We start from the raw sequence: 20743 nt of genomic DNA on the forward strand, positions 1-20743 counted from the left end.
TGCAGGTACAAAAACCATTGGAGTTCAATGCATTGCAGCTGCAAACCCAGCTAAGCACCTGACTCCTTGCTTTGCACCCAGGTAAAGCATGACCCTGGGGCACTGCCCACATCCCCCTCTGTCCATGGGCTCCTCTGTTCCCCCACTCCCTGGGCATCCCTGGTCCTGGACGCTGCTTGGGTGGGAATAACCATCCTTTGCCCCTGTCAGGATGGTCAGGGTACGTGTTGTGGAACAGGTGAGAGATGAGGAGAAGGAAGATGAAGAGACTGCCTCAGCACAGGGGTCCAGCCCAGTATAACAGACCTTAAACTTTTCCCCTTTTTTCAGACCTGATTCTCGCTCCTGCGATGTCAAGATTTCAGATTATTGGGAGACAAATTTAGAATAGATCTGAAAAGTAATTTAGAAACCTAAAAATAGCCTGTGAGCCTGTCTATCCAGTGACTTTAAAACCAGAAGGGAGGAAGAAGGAGAAAAATGACTGGGGGGCTAGGGGCAAAAAGGAATAAACAATTATGAGAGTGGGCAGCCATGACAGAGAGAAATCTCTCTTTCATGTGTTCCTGATGACTGGGATCTGGAGCTGGATCGGAACCTACCTCTGCACACATTGAGAAAATGTGGCCAGCTATTTTGATATGAAAATTGAGAGATGCCATTTCATGTCACAGCAGATAGCCCTGTGTGCCTGCTCACTGCTTCACCCTCTGCACCCTGTCCTGGCTGGGGCACCTCCAGTACCTAGGGCCCAGCAGATCTTTCTTTCTTTCCCTGATAATGTTGCAGGAAACACCATTTGCCCTGAATGATTACCCAGATGTGGAGCTGGTGGGAATCAAGTAGCGAAGGGAAATTTTCTTCAGCAGTTTTGGGAAACTGAGTAAACACAACTCGGCCAGTGATAGGGATTTGCTGTAGCAGGGTCGGACCTGGAGATCACGGACAGCCCCTGGCACAGTGAGCCAGGACCAGGGTGCCACCAGGAAATCCAGCCAAGAGCAAAAGCAGAGGAGGCTGAAGATAAGCAGCAATGTTTGAGCAAGGTGTCTGTGCTGAGGAGAAGCACAGGACTACAGCCCGTGCTGCAGGAAGGACCAGAGGCAGGCAACGTAACGCAGGCAGGGCTGCCCCAGGCAGAGCTGGAACAGGCTTCCTGGTCCCCCATGAGAAAGCAGCCCAGTGGGATCAGCGTACTCAATTGCCTCCACAGCACCAGAGCCCGCAGGGGGAGTGTGGCAGCCCAGGAGGGCATGAGGAGGGGGCAGTGAGGGCTGCAGATGTTTCCTGCTCGCTGAACATGAGGATATAAATGCAAAGAGGATATAAATGTTGGTGCTGCGAGCTAAGCCTCGCCTCGTATCACGCCTTGCTTTTATAACCTCTTCTTTTTAATATCCTGTTGAGACAAACAACCTGTGCAAGTGTGCTGGGGGGATCTGCCAAGCAGCTGAGCGTTTTAGAGTGCTTCAATCTGAAAGGCTCTCTGAGAAATTCAGTATTGCAGGAAGCGCTGGGCTGCTAAATTGTTCCTGTCCCAACACTGAGTCCCTCAGGAGCAACAGAGAGGTGTGACCTGGCCACAGGGTCTGGGCACTTGGGCCCAGGCACTTGGGTTCAGTAATAACAGAGCACGGAGAGCAGATTGCAGCAGGACAGGGAGATGATATGACAAGTGCTGAGATGGTTGGTCCAAGGAGTCATAGGGTGCCATGGACATCTCCCAGGTGATCTCCTTGAATGCCACTGGGACACTATAATGCTTCTGTCCAGCTGCAGCTGGCACACATGGTGATGAATATAGGCATTGGGTAGATCAAACATGGCTTTGCATATGGTGACACTGCTGCACACCATGAACCCATGTCACAAGTGCATTCCTGGCTGCAGCAATGTCACCTCTCCCTCTGTATCTCCCGTTAAACTAAGAGGTCACATTGCTGCAGGTGTTTTTCCTTCCCCTTTCAGCATCTATCCCTGCTTCCAGAGAGTGTTGTTAGATGTCCGGAAGCACATGGGGCTGAGTGCCACAAAGGGCAAGAGTCCCTGCTTTACTCACAGCCATGTCCCCTGAGGACTGAGGCCTGGCACAGTTTTCCCCTTGAACTGTGAATCATGGCCTGTTTCTGTAGTAGGTGCTTCTGAGGCAGACACATGATCATCCTTCATGCAGTCTGTCTCCTTAATCCCACCTCCAACTGGAAATAGGAGCGCAGCCAAGGGGAATGGCATGGGCCGAGGTGTCACCTCTTCTTGCACCATCGGCAGACTGGGAAGGCAGGTGCCCAGTAGCACAATGCCCATATGGGCTCCGCCACAGCTGTGACCATAAATCCTCTAAACCTTGGGGTGAACTTTCAGCCTCACAGGTTTGCCCCAGCACCCCCTGGCATCCCGGCCAGCCCCATGATCCTGCTGTAGTCAGGCCAAATCCTGCTCCCTGCTATGGGCAGATCACCATCCTGAGTGGGGGAGCTGATGGAAAGAATCTCACCTTGCCCCAGCTCCCACGGTCCCCCACCCTACCATTAAGGTCTGGTGAACCATCCCTTACCCTCAGTTGCCCCAGTGAGGAACTGGGCTGCCTGGGAATGACCAGTAGGAAGGGCACTTCCTACTCCCTTGTCCCCAGTTATCCACACCAGGCTCTGCTTTGGTGCCCGTCTCAGAAAAAGCCAGACTCTTTTAATGAAACATAGTTCAGACTATTCATTTCTGTCACTTTAGTGACAACCCATTTTTACCGGGCACATTCAATTCTTGGACTGCTTTCACACGGGGCAACAGGCCCTGGGTGTTGGATTCCCACAGCCCATCTCCACAGGCTGGTGCCACCCGGGGATAGCGGGGTTTGGCCGTGCCAGAGCTGCACAGACCTCAGTCTGGGTCGCTCTGTCCTAACAGTGACATGCAGTGGCGGCAGGCTGCAATGGAGGCTGGAGGTGTCCTTGTGCTGGTGCCAGCCCCTAGCAGGCTCCTGTGGCCGTACCTTCACTGTTTTTCACTGAAGGGTTTTCCCAGGGCACGGCCAGCCAGGTGCTGCTGCCTCTCCCGGAGCCAGAGGCGAGGCTGGCACAGACAGGGAGTTCCTGTGGGGTCCATGCCCAGTGTCCCATTTCTCAGCCCATTTTTGGGGGTCTCAACACCTGCCTGTGGCGGAATGGCTGGCAGCAAGGGCGCTTCTCCTCCGCGGGCGGGCAGGGGGAGCACCCGGCCCGCCCTGGCACATACCCCTGCACGGCTTACCTGCTGCTGCTTGCAGATGAAGTATCTAATGTCTAAGCAGTCCCATTTAAACCCACAATCAAATTACAGGAACAAAATTAGAAGCCAGACTGGAGCCACTTTAAAAGTTGCCCCTTATTTAATAATTCTGTCGCAGCTATTTTTTCCTCTTATCACCATTTATTCTCGTTCTGGGGCTCGTCTGTAATAACAGAGGATGTTCATTTGTGCTCCCCCTCCTCTTTCCAACGTATCGTCTTTCTTTGTGGATTTAATTTCTGCCTTGTGAAAAGGCATTAGAATAAATAAAACAAAGATGCGGTCCTACAGGGATGTACCTTAATGGGATGGCACCACACTCACCCCTTCCAGAGCCTGCCCTTTCCCATATAACAGGCGTGAATCAAAGGGCTGGAATCCCTTTTTCAGCCCTGCCCCATGCCTTTAGGTATCAGTCTATCAAGCGTGGAAGAAGAAATTGCAGTGCAGCTCTTTCTTTAAAAGCAGCGCCGTGCAGCAGCAGGAGCCCGGAGGAAGTGCCGGGGCGGTTTGGGAGCGCCGTGTCCCCTCTAGTGGGGTCTGCGGAGAACTGATGGAGCGAAGGAGAAGAGAGCCTCGGCTTCCCAGCCGATGGGGGAAAGCAGAGGACAGTGTCTCCCTCCCCCTCTGCTCCTGCCATTTCTGCTCCACGAGGCCTACAGTGCAGGCATGGAGATACTGGGATGTAGGGATGTGCAGCCCCAGCTGGGAGCCGGCTTGCACTGAAGGAGCCAGGGGAAATACTGCCGTAATAATTTGCCTATCAATTAAAGATGTGACTTGATGAGAGGCTGGATCCACTCACCTGGCTGGATTTTCATCTGTTTCCAGATATTGCTGGGATAAAAATAAATGCATTCATTTTCTCACTAACCCTCCAGCATTTTAGCAAAAAAACTATTTTTAGAACCCTCATAAAACAAATCTATAGCCATTCTACAACAGGCAAACACTCCTGTGTGCTTAGCAGCTGCTGTCCTCCAAACTGCTGCTGAAATCTGCCTGTATTCAGAAAACCTCCAAAATAGTTTATGCATCATTTTGATGACAACTGCCCCAGTGACACACCTGGATTCTTGTTTTGTGTGAACAAAGCATGGCCCTAACTAATGCACTCAGGCAGACCTTGCTGTCAGGAAGGTCTCACACAGCCTAGAAGCTGCTTCAGGGTGATGCACAAAGTCCCAGGGCAGCCCAGTCCTGCCTGTGCAGAAGAGTTATCCATTGGCATGGGGACTGAGGCATGGGAGATCTCCATGAAGGTAATTCAGGTTGGACGCAGCTTTCAGGGTTCAGGAAATCTTAGATTACGACCCAACCCATTCTGTGATTCTACAACTTTTGGCCAGGAAGATGCGCTCCCGACTGGGAACCTCCTGCAGGGCCAGGCCTCTTGCTGAGCACAGGGAGGGGCTGAAAGCTAGGAAAGAGTCAGTGCCAGGGGATGAGCCAGCTGGCTTCTCACTTTTCTCTGTGCCTTACCTGCACCCACTGCTGTCCTGCCAAATTCCTTTGCAGAAACAGCCACAGTGGCTTCAGCTGTGAGCAGGCTCACTGCCGGTGGAATGCTTGGACAGAGGTGTTTAAGATGCCCAAGAGGCTCAAAGGCTTCATCCTGCAGCTCAGGGAGCTGAACACAGGGAAATAAATTGTGAGCTTGGGATGTGCAGCAAGCAAATCTGACAGCAGCATGGTGCTCAGGCCCTGCAAGCTGGGAAACAAACCAGGGTCAAGTGCTGGATGGGCTCACCATCCCACCACTCTCAGAAATCATCATGTGCTGGTCTTTCTTCCCCCAAGCATGACCCCACTACCAGAGTCTTCCTTCCACTGCGCTTGCAGGTTATTTTCCTCCACTCTGTACTCACCAAAGCATCTACTGGGGTTACTCATGAGGCAGAACTGGCCATGGCACATGACTGAACCCAGGGCCTCAGTGTCCAGCAGGACAAGCAATCCCACTCCTGGCAGGCACCAACAAGAACACGACCCTTGGGTAGACATGAGTAATAATGTCCTTTTCAGAGCGTGTCTCTAGCTGGGGGATTTGCATGGATTGAGCTCTTTAGCCTCCATTTTAGGTTTGAGCTCTGAGTGAGTGTGAGAATCCTTAAATAAAGTCAAAGCAGAAAGGCAGGTGGGTATCAGGCAAGCACTTAACTATCACAACACTACAAAGGAAGTGACAGCCGCACCTCGCTCCATTCACAGCTCCAGTCATTTACACATCAAGTAGGTGAATTCGAGAGTGCAGAAATAGACCTGTAAATATATGGAGATCCTGCTTTTGCAGTAGTTCATTTTCAAAGCACATCTACTCCTTAGCATGCATTTGGGGTCACACTCCATTTTACAGCCCTGCCCCGCTTCCCAAAACTAACAGTTTCAGTTTGCGAGCTTTCCTCTGCAAGTGAAGCATAAAATGCAAGCAAACACCTAACTTGTACTGTTGTCACCACTTTCATCTTGCTGCTAATTACTAATGCAAATTATGTACATATCTAAAAACGTCTTCAGTACATTCCTGCTACTTGTGCTTCTTATTTTTAAAGTGTATGTGGCAAATATTTCCATATTTTATACTTCTACATTCTACTACCCACACCCGAACCTTAAGGTAGGATATCCCTGTGATCAAAAGCAACGAGGCAAACTGGAACAGAGCCACTTCTCTTGTAAAAGATGAATTTATCATCTTTAGTGACAAATCTTGTTGTACATCTTGATTTTTTGTCTTACCTCAGGCAGTCCAGTGACCCCCGATCACATGCTTTGCCATCAGCTCACTTCTGATTTGTGAAATTCAGTTTCTCATGATTCCTTGAGTGCTGCACGAAGAGGTAATTCTTTAAGGCTCCTGTCCAAGTACCAGTCTGAGGGAATGGTGTCCAGCTTGGGAAGAAGCACTTGCATTCCAAGTGCATTGATAAGCTTTATTCAAAGGAAGGATACCAAAACTTTAAAGTGACCCATATAGTGTAGATCCAAGCTTTCCAACCAGACTTCCCCCCAGCTAGCACTGCAGGTGTCCTCCTCACCTTGGTAAGCTGTTATTTGCACACTAGACACCCCAAACCTTCCCCTCACCATTTCCCTTATCTTCCTCCAGAGCTGACTGGCTCTTGAATGTTCCCACCCGAAAGCTCTTCAGCTGAATTTTGCTGTTTCCAGCTGCCTTGCTTTTTTTCTAGCTCTTACTGTTCCTTGGGCTGTAGGCTGTCATTCCAGCCACGTGGCTCTGCTCTCCACACTGGTCTGCCCACCACCTGCCTGAAAACCTGAAGGTTCCATCCATTTCCACCTGCTGCCACTAACACCAGAAGGCAGTTGCTGCACACACCCGTGTCCTGGTTCTGATCTTACCAGTCCCACTAAAATGCGTCTCTCTTCAGCTCCTGTAGTGCCTCATCCTTTCACAAGTTTCAATTGTGTTTCCTACAAAACATAAATCCCTCGATGAAGGCTTCAAGGCAACATGGCTGGGCTGCCATGCTCAAAGACTGCAGGATGGATTGATGGTCAAATGGCCTAAAGAACCCAACAAAATTATAGATATGCCAAGGAGCCCCAAGAAATTACCCATTTAAAAGCACTTGAGCTGTGAGCCTTAAGATTCTGCAGGCTCACGTTTTAATGAATGCTAACAAAACAGGCATTCCTGAAAATGTCTGCCCATACATTAATTCCAGATGTTTATATTGCATTTAGTCTTGTTTTCATCCCACTGAAAAAGCTGAGTAACTGTGATCTGGAAGGGCTGGGAATTTGAGGAACCACAATGACCACAGAAAGCATTTCAGACACAGACTGGCACACCAGTTCAGCACAAACAGTTGCAGCAACCTTAAAAAGCTAACTTTTAAAAAGAAAGGCCAGCATTGGTTCAATCCAGGGGAAACCAGATGATGACCCTTCTCTTGCTTGGACCCATTTTCCCAAGATCAACACATATGAATTCACATTTTCCATTTCCATTTCACAATCAGATACAAACAGGGACTTCCTTGTGATGGTTGCAAATATTTTATTATAGAATCTTATCAACAAGTTCTCCGAAAATCAGTTTTTCAGAACTAAAATCTAATCTGGCAGGGTTCAATAAGTAACAAGATGAACTCAGCCATGGCAAACAAAATATTACTAAGTTACTTTAAATAAATTTTATCACAACAACTTCAGGAAGAGTGTGTCCCGTTTATCTTGGATTTTTATTAATATTTTGGATTCTTTTTGTTAGGCTCTAGCCTCTGGTACACAGCTGTCTTCATTTTGATGTTAGAATGGGATAGATCTTTGGGTGCCTTTATGCCTGTTACTCTTGTCTTATTTTATAGTGCTGTAATAAAAACAGCATCATCAGCATTCAGTGCTCACCACAGCACATTTAAGCAACTGGTCACTGCACTGAAACAGAACTTCTGGAGAAACTGAGATTATTTCCAGGCAGTAATTGCTCACAAAAGGTCTAGCTCCCAAGTCTTTTCAGCCATTAATTTTCTGTTCAGCACCTCCTATGACATTTATTAAAGTAATTTGATCAGATTATGTTGCACACAGTAGGACATTCAGCATTCCATCTTGACCTTCACAGTAGCATCTAATACTTCCTGGAAGATAACACAGAATCCTTTCCCTTATATATACAAACAAGCAGCTACTTGATAAAGTAGCTTCAGTTAAATACAAGGAAACCTAAGAACATTGAGACATTTGAAAATAAGCATTAATTTTAATTTGGATCATTTACCTCAACTTACTAATAATTTGATTCCCAGGGCTTAATTGCACATAATTTTTTAAAAAAAAGTAATACAATGTCTTAACATTAATAAAATATAACATTAAAGAAACATTTTTTATTGTGCAAAACATAACCAATAAGTCTTATTAGTACAATAAGCTGAAAAAGCAAGGTATATTTAAAACAATATTCACATCCAGTGTGCAATTTTTATCCCTACTTCCAACTTTTGATGTGGAATCTACAATTCCCATCAGTAAGTGCTATCTAAAAATTCCAATAATTTGTTTAACCTTTTATTATTTGGAGGAGACTCAAAATTTATTTTTGCATTCGGTTTTTATGCACAACTAAAACAGCTGTTTAAATTGATAAATACAAAATAAGACACTGAAAAGGGTGAAAAATAACCAACATGCTGAAGGCATCCACCTAAATGGTGGCATGACTGATAATTTGTAGCTTATATTAAAAAATGGAATTGATAATTGATAATTCTGATTTTCTATTTTCAAGATTTTAGCAAATAACTCAAAATTTTGTTTTGCAGTTCTGGCAATTGAATCTGCTAATTGAAAAATTAATTTAATTCAATATTTATTTTTAATTAAAATATTTATCTTGCTAGATATGAAGTGCTACCAGTCAAGGCAGTCACAAAAACTGTTTGATGTTTACATAGCACCGTACAGATAAATATCTCCTTCAGTAAGAGAGACCATGTTCTGCTGGGGAACATAATCACATTATGTCCTGAATATTTTAGGTATCTTTCCCTTCCACATCATAACTATGTGCAGCATTTCCTTAATTTGATAAAAAAATGCACATAATTCAAGCTTTAAGACGGTGCTATCATTAATTCAAATTCTCTTTGTATAAAAGTATCACAAACTCTTCAGTAGTCAATTGAATATTCAAAAACAGATCAATAGTTTTATGTAAACTTTTTAAAAAACAAACCACCACATTATTTGGCTTTAAAGTGACAAAGTATTTTTCTTAATATAATTTACTAGACATGTGAAGTAGTAACATGGAACTATAATTCAAAAAGTAGCAGAGACTGGACTATCTCTGATATTGAAATACTCAATTAAAATATATAAAGACTCTCCAAAACATGTAATTGTAATTCATTACAGTGGTATTGTTCATTCCAATAATAATCCTTCCTATAAGGAGGCTGAATGTTAAATAAAATACATTAAGCTGCAGTAGTTCCCATTTAGAGAACATCAATATTCTGCCTCTGCCTCTCCTTCAGCTCAAATTCACTAAAATATGGACTAGGCTTTCCACTGAAAGAAAATGGGAAATAGGCTCACTATCCAGGTGGATATCTCCTAGCCCTAATCGAAATCTTATCAGCTTACCCACAACTGTTAGATTTAGACTAGTAACAAATCTTGCAGTAAAGTGTTAAAAATAGGTGGAGTAACTAACAAGCCATCTTCTGTATTTTAAATCACAGAAATCTGCACATAAAAATATTTATGGAAGCATGAGTGCTGGTGACATCATCGACTCTTACAAACCGAGTCTTCCGTAGAAGTTGCACAGATGGAAAAGGATGCCTTGAGATAAATGGAAATAAAATCCAACAGAAGATGGATTTCCCAAAACTGAGCCTCAATTTCTTATAAACTAACAAACATATTTCAGTGACACACATTGCTCATTATTTTGGCCCCATCCCTTTCCCAAAATGAGTTTCATAAGCTGTTACCATTCCAATTAAAAAAAAAAACCCTCTTAAAATATTGTATATGGAGTTCTGGGTTCCAAAAAAAAAAAACCAACATATGCAGTTTCATATTCTTGCTATGAAACATCAGCTAAGAGGTACGAACGCTCATAAAGAAAACAAATTGCATTTTGTTCATTGTATCTCTATTGATACAGTTCTCCATGTTGGAGAATTCAGCATTTTTAGAGAGTTCAACACGTGCAAAGTTCAATTCAATTTTGAAGAAAATTCCAGTTTCAAAAGTTACATGTAATTTTGTATCTGACAGGACAATTAAAAAAAAAAAAAAAAAAAAGCTGTACAAAGTTAGCTTCAAACCTCTTCATTCCCCCCAAAAATAGGCACTCAGTGGTTTAAGTGTGCAAATGGCTTCTTAGAAGAAACAGTGTGCAAACAGAGCCTGTTCCATTAGCTCTGCATTCTTTAGTGATTTCCTAGAGAGTATTGCCATTAAATGCTATCTACGGTATGACTTTCTAAAGAACAGAGGACATTCAGTCCACAGAGTCACAGATGTCTTTCACTTTCCCATTGAAGTCTTCAGGTTGATCAGCGTACACGTAATGACCCGCACCGAGGATAGCCTGGAGGATGAAGGTGAAGAAGCACGTCAATATCACAAATACGTAATAAACAAATACATACTGGGACAGGTGAAGAATCTGGCTTTTACACATTAGCTCAGAGTTGGCATCATACAACCTAAAAAACACTCTAAACATAAGGAATACCAAAATATTCTTTCCTTGTAAAGAAACTTTCCTACACAGGAACAGAAAGGAAAACCACTGCTTATTCAACTGCTCGCCTTGTTGAAAAAACCCGCACCACTGAAGCATGAACAAGTCACTGCTCAACAAATTTAATAGATAGATAAGCCTTGCATATCGAATTTCTGATGTATCTTGATTCCCTTCACTCTCCACTCAAATAGCCTACTTCTAGAATTTGTTATTTTCTGTAAAAATGCTATGAAGTAAACTGTCACCACAGTGTACAGCAAACATACTTGACCTGTTTTCTATTTTACAGTCAGTCCAAGACTAATCTTTAAAAAAAAGTATTTTCCCCTCCCCTCCTTAAAACACCCTCTCTTAAGTCTCCAACCAAATCCCCTACAAGTATAGCTATGTTATTGTATTAAAAACTCCCAGAAACTCAAAGTAAAAATTACTTAGGAATAAATGCATGTAACAAAACCACAGAATCTTTGTGCATTTTACCAAGCATGGCACTGCCAGACCACATCTCGGTCTCATTAGAGCCCTTGCCCTCCTACGGGTTTTTGAGCATGCCTGCAATTTTACCACTCCAATTTACCTTTTAGAATCTGTATGTGGCTCGGCAAAATTTTAACCTGGAATACAATACCATTTTCCACAGTTCCTCCTAAAAGTCCCTGACCAGAGTGGAAAAAAATCTCCCTGAATAGTATAAGCTTATCACAGCAATATATTGTACAATTTTTAACAGTGACTTTCTGTTACAGCTCCCTCTCTCTGGTAAAGCAGTTAAGTGACAATTTCAATCTGGATGTCAACATTCATGAAATGTATCTTTGGTCTTTAACACACTTAAAACAGTTGGATAACAATGTCTTTTCTCTGAGTTCCACCTCTAAATTCAGCTGTATCAAGTTATAAAATTTGATTTGGGTGACTTGTTATAGTATATGATCAACATTACATACTGTACACTTCTGTCCAGATAGTTGCAGACATCAGTAACATCACAGCTGGCGTGCTCAAGCATTTTATCACCTCACAGCGTTTAACATGTATGCATATTCAATTATCACAGCTGACTGATGTGAAAATGTGTGAAGAATACTTTTGAATTAGTTTGTTTTTTACAGAAATCAATGACAAAAAATGCAGTGTGCACATTCACATCAAGTTGTAAGTCCGCACATTTTAAATGACAATGTCATACCTCTAAACAAAAAGGTCTTGGGTAGTAAGACAACACTAACTATTTTCTTAATGACTTAAAGAAAGATGCTCACAAAATCCTAAGCACCAGGTACAAATTGCTCTCTTTTCAGAGGAACAAATGCATTATATAGACAGATGAAGAGAGTTTATGAGAGCCTCCCCACTATCTTATATATACATGGAAATAGTAGGACTGGTGTCGTTTGAAACACAGTGACCACAACACCTGCCTCTATTAGCACATTGTAGAACAAAATAAAGAGTCACCTTGCTCACAGATCTAGCTTGGCTTCTAGTGTTACAGAAAGTTTTGTTCTTAGCCGGGGGACTCAACACTTTTGTCTAGATTTTCTCTGATGTAACATTTGTTTTCTCTCTCTCTCTCTTACAAAAAACAACTTATTCCCCAGGCTCTAAATCAAAAGTGCCACAATTTCCACAGCTCGTATGAAAAAAGAGAGTCATAGAATAGTTCGGGTTGGAAAGAACCTTAAAGCTCATCTAGTTCCAAGCCTCCTACCAGGGGCTGGGACACCTCCGCACAGACCAGGTTGCTCAGGGCCCCATCCAACCTGGCCACATAGATATGACTTAAACAAATCCACACAAAAAACAAACAACTGCTTTAGAAGTCAAACTTACTATTGTCTTCACATAGGAATTTGGTCTCAGAGACTGGATAGTGCTGCCAGAATTGCCATCTATACATGAACGTGCTCCATAGACCACCGTGATAGGAATGTCTTGATCCATTTGTGAAATCCTTTGCAGCATTGGCCTTTTTGCCCATCCATAAGGAATTGTCATGTTCTTGAAAGCTGTTTCACCACTTCAAGGTATTCAAAAGGGTAAAAAACAATTTCAATTGCCATTGGACCTGCTCTTCATCTAAAATGGAGTATCCGTGCCTTTTGGTAGCACAGAGTACACAAGACTGGGATTTTTTACAATTAAAAAAAGTAAGTTTCCAAGGTTTACATATAATTTTCAACAGGAAGAGCCCAGGTTTTTGCATGACTGAGTAGTAGCACTTCAAAGAATGAAATGACTTATTTTTAAAGTTTTTAAAGAAATTCTTTACACATTAAAATTCTCCAACAAATATTTAAGTGAAATGCCCAATATAAACTGAGAATAAATATAGAATAGGATATTTTTTACATTTATCAGTGTCTGGAATTCAGAAAAAGTGCAATGGTACCTTTTTCTTCAATATAATAAACGACACAATTAAAAAAAACAAACCAGCATGCACGCTGCTGCCATGGCCATTGGAGGGAGTAGCAGGCACTCAGTAAATGAATAACAGACTACAAAACATACACTGGGAAATTCAAACTCACCTGGGTGACTGTACATTGCAGTGATAGATATATTCAGCCACAGTGTTATCATCAAACATTGATGAATATTTTCGCTTGAAATCTGGTCTTAAACGTTGAACAAGGCTTAATCCTGTTAAAACAGGAAACACTGTTAGAGGGGGAATATGTATAAATTATTTTATCAGATTGCCTAATGCTTTTCATTAGAGCTCTGAGAACACATCCCCTTGAAACTCGTGGCTTCTAAACCTGTATTTGGTTTTAACACTTGCATATTTTAGAGAAACATGATGAAATTACACTTAACAGGAATGAAATACAAATACTGTAAAGAATTTTATGCTGCTCCCCCAGCTGAATACATATGGGGAATGTTTGAGTAGGGTCACTACAGCAATAGAAGAAACCTACAATTGGGACCAGCAAAAGGGCTAAGCAATGTCTTTCTGTCACAGTTTAGTCTCGCATGATACCAATATGTTCTCCTTGCTCTGGCAGCACTGGGTAGGTTAAATGCACTACACCTTTCAGGACCAGAAGGCACTGCTGAAAAAGCTGGGGTGTTTCCTTGCTTAAGTCTGTCTTCTCCTCTTACAGAACAGTCTGCTTCTGAAGCTAGTTCATCTAACTAGTGTGTAGTTGAAAGAACAGAAGTCTACGATGAAAAACAGACATAGAAATCTTAACATAAGGCACAACTACTGGTATAAATGAAGAGCCTTAATGCTGAAAACCACTGTCCTTATGTTCTCCTAACAAGCCAGTAGAGAAGTGGGTCTTTTCAGGGGCCAGTTAAGGTCTTCTAAACTTAAGAGTCTTTTCTGAATAATTTCTCTAAGGAAGAAGCCTCTTCTACATTGACCTGATGGATCTTTGGGACAAGAGCCTTGCCACAAGGCTAATCTTAGTTTAAGAGTATTAGTCATCCCTAATATCTGATCTAAACTTTTCCGTTTGAAGTCATTAGCCCTGTCCCATCACTACACACCCTTATAAAAAGTTGCTGTCCAGCCCTCCTGTAGGCCCCCTGTAGGTACTGGAAGGCTCCTACAAGGTGTCCCCAAAGCCTTCTCTTCTGAATCGCAACTCTTTCAGCTTGTCTTCAAAGGAGAGGTGCTCCAGCCCTCTGATCATCTTCATGTCCCTCCTCTTGACTATCCCCAAGGGGAATGTCTCCAACATTCTCTACTGGAGCCCCAGAGTTGGATGCAGTATTCCCCATGGGGTCCCAGGAGAGCAGGGTAGGGGGAGAGAATCACCTCCCTCAATCTGCTGGCCATGCTGCTTTTGATGCAGCCCAGGATGTAGTTGGCTTTCTGTGCAAGTACACAGTCCTGGGTCATTTTGGGCTTCTCATCAACCAACACCCCAGGTCTTTCTCCTCAGGGCTGCTCTCCATCTATTCTCTGTTCAGATGGGGTTAGGATTGCCCTGACCCGCGTTCAGAACCTTGCACGTGGCCTTGTTGAACTTCATGAGGTTGGCATGAGCTCACCTCTCAAGCTTGTCCATGTCCCTCTGGCTGGCATCCCTCCCCTACAGCTTGTTGTCCACACAGTTTGGTGCCATCAGCAGACTTGCTGAGGGTGCACCCAATCCCAGTGTTTGTGTTGCTGACAAAGGTGCATAACAGCCGATCCCAACAGTGATTTGTGAGGAATGATGCTCATCACTGGTCTCCATGTGAACACTGAACTGACTGAGTGTGACTATTCATGGTTATGTTTCCCCTTTCCCAGATGGCAGGAACTTCATACTGTTGTTAATCTGTGCAATTATGATGATGTCACTTCTTCCCACCCAGTCCTGGGCAAAGGCCTGGTATTATTTATGTAGACCTTGTCACAGTGATCTCTGTTTTCGTAACCTGGAGATTATTGCAACACGCCCTTACGCATGCTTTAAACAGATTTAGAAAATGAATACAGTGCAAGAGAAATTAATTCCCTTATGAAACAGTGATTTAACTCCCAAAGCAATGAAGATTTTGTAAAAATCTGGCAATTGGCTTTGCTCTATTTTCCCTACAAAGAGTACAGTTGCTGGACTTCTTTTTCTGTGTGTTTGGGTTTTTCAAACACAGCTGGCTTGGAATAGGAGTACTTGGAAAAAAGAGACTAATTCTGTGCCTTGCCCTGCTATCAGCATAGAGGCCATGCCATGAAGTGTTACCAAATTTTAGAATTCACCTTCTGTTTTGGTAAGAAATGCTTTGTCTGTGGGTTGAATTCCAAAACATTTTCCCCCTGGGAATTTACAGGGGAGAATGAAACAAGGATTCAAGGCACCTTGGAAAAAATTTGGAATGAAATCAGACTGTAAATCATTGTTGTAGCATTTATTGAAGAAATTCTGAATTGTCTGGCTGATGTTTTCCACAGTGTCTATGAAAATACCATAAAAAATTCTAACACTGAAGACACAGATTTCCACAAAAAGGGCGTGGTCACACTGACATTTCTGTTGTCATGAGGAATTTTCAGGCATCCAGCTCTAGGAATGTAATCCAGAAATCCAACCTAAGCACCAAACCCCCACCAAACTGTGAAACTCCTGGGTGACTGTTCCAGTTAAGTGAAGGAAAATATGCAAATCAACTACCTGGGAACCACTCAAAGAAAAAAATATCTCTGGATTCTGTCTCTCTTCCAGTTTTAAGTATTTGCTTGTGAGACTGATTAAATATCCATGTGATACTATTGTGATATCCCAATGAACTTGGCTCACATTTGAACTTATACCTTTGAATAAGAGCAATTAGCTTTAGAGTGAAGTTCAAACAACTAGGTCTGCCCAGCAGCTTAAACTCAACTGCATGTGGAATGAACGCAGGGATCAGTTCAGTGCCTTCTTCAGGTTAGGTCTGTTGTCTATTTGCAGCACAGTGTTTAGATCTACCCTTCTCTAAGAACTATGTTTTACCTGTCAAGAATTAAAGTTGGTGATGGAAAACTTTTTTGCCAATGCAGCGAGAAACAGATGGAAAATTTTTTCAAGGCACTGCCCTCCACAGCAACCTATAAGCGAGGCTAGGTGTGGGGGCACTTTGCCAGGACAGAGTCTGCTTCTGCAGCATGGTTTGACTTCACTTATTGCTAAGGAAGAAAATTTCAGCTTGGAATTTTCCCATGTGGATTGACTTATGCTCTTGTTATTGGATAGAACTCATTTAATGAGTGCACATCACTCAATATTTCCAGGTTGTTTTGTTAACCAAATTAGCATTTTACTTTTAAAAAAATCTGTTTGTACAAAACATGTTGCTTGTCTGAAAAACTATATTTGTCACACTATTGAAAAGAAACAAACATTTCAGCATATGTAGCATATTGAAATATATATTCTATAGAAATAGATTTAGGAAACAGATGTGGTTTAAATGTAAACAATGCCTAGAAATATCACGAGTTTATCTTCAGACTGAATACCAAACATGATGAAGAGGTTAGTTAATTATATTTGTGATGAATCTGAACGATATATTTTTCCAAGACTCTCCAAAAGATAATTCAGTAGCACAGAGAGTAACAGACAGACAACCTCTTTCTCCTCTAGAAGGAATAGCTATTATGACTTTTAGATTTTATTACACTCTTCTTCCAATTTCCCAGATGAACTAAAACCACAGTATTTTTTGTCAGCCCTACCTAGCCCTAGTATTAGGGTATAGAGAATTTATCTACCATTCCATCAGTACTGTTGAAGAAGTGGAAATATGAACTGCCACCATAATGCAGGACACCAACGAGGCCCACAAGATTTCCTAGAGTAGTAAGAAAACGGCTAATGGAAAGAACCCAGTTTCAACTTCTCTAAACTCAAGCCAAAGATTCTTGCATTTATGACAGACTGCATTCTAACATTAAGGGAATTTGGAAATCCCATTTGCTCATCAAACTGGAATTAGAAGGGAATCTAAATGGACTGTGACCAGAGGCAACCAGAAAAAAAACCCTTCACATTCACGCCTCATTGTCAGGGTTCCCCAACAGACACCTGCATAATCCAACTCACCATAACTGAAGCCTGCACAGATCATATAGTGTAGCTTGCTGTAGACTATAGTACTAGTACTTATAATAGCAAGAGTTTGTCTTCCTTCTTAAAGAGTTCAAACTTTCTTCAACCTTTCCCACTTTCTTCTCCAACTCTTTCCTTGGTGGCTGATACAGACTTGCAAAAAAGCTTATCACAATGAGTTGTATGCTCCATGTTTATATTGAACCAAAATAGAAATGGTATTTAAGAGTAGCTAAAACTCACCAAAGGGTCCTGCTATTCTTAGCCCAGCTAATGGATTAAATGGACTCAATATAGCTCCTAGTGCTTTGATCCAGATTGGAATTGGTCTTTCGTGTTCAGCATTGTCAGGCCTCTCTGGAAAACCCCATGGCTCCACTAAGATAAGATGCTTGACCCTGTTGGCAAAAAAGGTTCAGTGGTTTAAAGTACAGTAGCTTTTCTTTAACTGAGCATGATGAAAACATGCTGTTTTACAAATACATACATACAGCCTACTTTAGTCACTTCTATCACAGAGGCTTATTACCTAGTTTCTGATTCATCAGCCATTTTGATTTCAATTACTAATTAGAGAGTGAATTGCACCTAATCATATGTATGAACCAGAAACATGGAAGCATGTGTCACAAAGAGAAACTCAGTATACCATCACAAACATTTGAGAGAAAGGATACTCATGTTTCTGTTTTTAAAAATAGCCTAATCTAAATGCTCAGTCAGTATTATTTGCAGGAGCAGTTTGACAGAAAAGAGGATAATTGCATCTGTTTCATTAAAGCGAAGTTTCTAGAAGTCTAAGATCTCTGTTCAAAGAAGAGACACAATTTAACTGAAAAATCATCAAAGTAAAATTTGAACTGAAAAAGGCAGAATAAAACCAGAAGTAGTCTTCCAAATTTATTGATTTTAGGTCATGAAAGAAAACATCAGAGAGGCAATTTGTAAAATTATTACTCAAAGGAATATTAGTACAGAAAGCACTGTAGGAGTCTCCAGCACATGCAAGTATTGATCACTTAATGCTGTGGGTCCCCCTCAAGCAAAATTCTAATTCATCCTGGTAGATTAGAATTGTCCCTTTCCCTTTAATTGTCCCTTTTCCATTTAATCCCATAATAACACCTGCTCTTACATGTACATGTACACCACCTAGATAGTGGTGATTTCTGGGAAAAAGTGACTCTGAACTATAGTTTTCCATTTTCAGATGATTTTCCATTTCAGCTTCCTCATTATCATTCTCTACAACCAGCTGCCAGAAGGTTGTAGCAACGTGGGGGTTGGTCTCTCGTGGGGGGTTGGTCCCAAGTAGAAAGCAATGAGGAAAAGCCACAGAAAGGTTTAGACTGGATATCAGGAAAAATTTCTTCACTGAAAGGGCTGTCAAGCATTGGAACAGGCTGTCTTGTTCTATCTGGACTAGTGGGATGTGTCCCTGTCCACGGCAGGGGGGTTGGAATCAAATAATCCTTTAGGTCCCTTCCCACCTATACCATTCAATGATGCTATGCCCAAGGAAGTGACTGAGTACCCATCTTTGGAGGTATTCAGATATGTAAATGCAGTACTTAAGGACATGTGTTAGTGGTGCACTTGGAAGTGCTGGGTGAACAGCTGGACTAGATCCTGAAAGTCTTATCTAACCTAAATCCTAAGTCTATAGTTTCATATTTTAGCTATAACTTTTTACCTTTTTATCTTCACTTTTTCTTTCATTACTTCCTTCTCTGTGAAAGCCATGAGACTATATATTAACACAGAAGAGTTCATAGTGCCTAAAATTATGCCAGAAGTGATCCCAAAAGTTATTTCTGGGTTATGATCAGTTGGGAAACCAAAAACCTGTGCTTGGAATGATGGGTTGGAAAGGATTAACATCACAAAGATGTTTCTCGGTTGTTGGCTCAGCTATGAGCATACTCGCACCCTGCAGCAAACAGCAACAGTAAGAGAGGACAGGGTAGAATCTAACTGTACAAACCAAGCAGGAGATCAGAGGCACAGCAGAGCAAGCCATGAGGAGCCTTTGAGGACAGCCACACACACCGTGCACAAACTATGGCGTTAAGTATAATATGGCAAACAAATTAAAACAAATAAAGTAACCTTTGTTTCATGTTTACTTTCTTAATACTTTCCTTCCTGTTTGGCATTTCTCCTTTTGGTAAACAAGCCTAAAACATAACCCAGGATAATGGGAAGCTGACCATGACAATCACTTCCAAAGTAAATGTCCCGAAATTTCACTATTTGAAAATCATGGCCCACTTCAAGTTGGCAATATGCTAAAGGGGAATCTTTTTGGATTAGTAGCCTTGGATTTTCCGCAGACTCTGGTACAGTGTAGCAAATTAACGGATCATCTATGCTTGGAGAAACAGATGTACTTTCCTAACAATATGTATCCAGAATCCCTTAAGCCTCTAATGAATTGTTAGATAACCTGGCTGAAAGCTGTGCTATATTTATCACTTGATTCAATGCTCTTTTAGGACCCTAACAGTCAATTTGTTATTTTGGTGGTCTTAGTTTAATTTCAGAGAAACATAAGTAACGTGAGAGTACAAACTGAAACATCTCCAAATTTATTAACCCCAACTTAAGCACAGTGAGGCATAAAAATAAAGCATCACTTTTGATGTAAATCAGCAGTGGGCAAAACCAATATCCCATCCCACAGGGATAGGACAGTGCCATTTATAGATCCTTTGGAAAAAGAGGTAAGGAAATTATAAGTGATCCCTACAAAAAGCTAACTACAAGTAGCTAGAAGTTGATTTAAAACTAAAAGGCTAATAAGTTTATATCTTCATTACAATTCTGGATTTAGAAACACATCTACTTTCACACACCATTTCCAGCCACTTGTGCTAATTGTGTCCATTTGGAAAGAAAAAGGCAAATTGTTTTAGGGAAAAACGATGCATAAAATTACTTCAAATATATCCAAGTGAGAAACAAAGAAACAGTAAAACTTGACACGAATAGAAAAGCATAAGATATGTTTAGTAAAACATAGAATTTGCTATATGATGTAGAGAGTTAAGCTTATACTCAGTTTTTCACAGGAGACCACTAGGTGTATCCCAACAAAAGCAATGCCATTTTTTGATACAGAATTATCTCAGTTGGTGAGATCCTAGCTCAGCAGGGGATATATAACCAGACTTATAACCAGATACATAAAAGAAACAAATTACTACTTTATGGGGAAAAAACGTACTAACTGTTGGACAAAACATAGTGCAGAAAATGATGATGAAATACAATTAGACAACTGCTGCAGATGGGTTGTCTTACAAAGAAATATGAAGTGGCATACAGACAATTTAAATCAAAGAGTCGCTCAAATAATTTTTACATCATTCTGCTGGCACCAGGCTGACTGCTATGATATAGGCATAAATTACCTAGGGGAATTATATTCAGAAGTTTCAATGTTATCCATAAGAGGGGAAAGTTTGGCAGAAACAGGCCTATTTTCCCTTCACAAAATCATCTTTGAGACAAAACATTCACTCATAAATATATTCACTGCTATTTCACCTTATAACGTGGCAAGTGGGTACTGAACTGAAGAGTTACAGAAAAGTATACAGAAAATCATGTTTACTATATCTACCTATTTCCTTCACCTGGAAACAAACCACACAATTAATACTTTGGTCTTAGAATTCTGTATAATTTCTTTAAATCATCACAGTCA

At 41.7% G+C, this 20743-nt stretch overlaps 1 protein-coding gene across 2 annotated transcripts in view; it reads right to left on the reverse strand.

Moving 5' to 3' along the window:
* Positions 1-7268: 7268 nt before the first annotated feature.
* Positions 7269-20743, reverse strand: part of ABHD5 (abhydrolase domain containing 5, lysophosphatidic acid acyltransferase) — a 28183-nt gene continuing 14708 nt past the window's right edge. For both annotated transcript variants that reach the window (XM_038128303.1, XM_038128304.1), the window contains exons 4-7: positions 17278-17432; positions 13033-13144; positions 12332-12518; positions 7269-10339 (exon numbers count right to left, since the gene is read on the reverse strand). In XM_038128303.1, coding sequence (XP_037984231.1) covers positions 10250-10339; positions 12332-12518; positions 13033-13144; positions 17278-17432 — 544 coding nt within the window. In that variant the 3' untranslated portion in view covers positions 7269-10249. The remainder of the gene's footprint in view (positions 10340-12331; positions 12519-13032; positions 13145-17277; positions 17433-20743) is intronic.

Source organism: Motacilla alba, chromosome 2, assembly GCF_015832195.1.
Source record: "Motacilla alba alba isolate MOTALB_02 chromosome 2, Motacilla_alba_V1.0_pri, whole genome shotgun sequence".
Taxonomy (NCBI): Eukaryota; Metazoa; Chordata; class Aves; order Passeriformes; family Motacillidae; genus Motacilla; species Motacilla alba.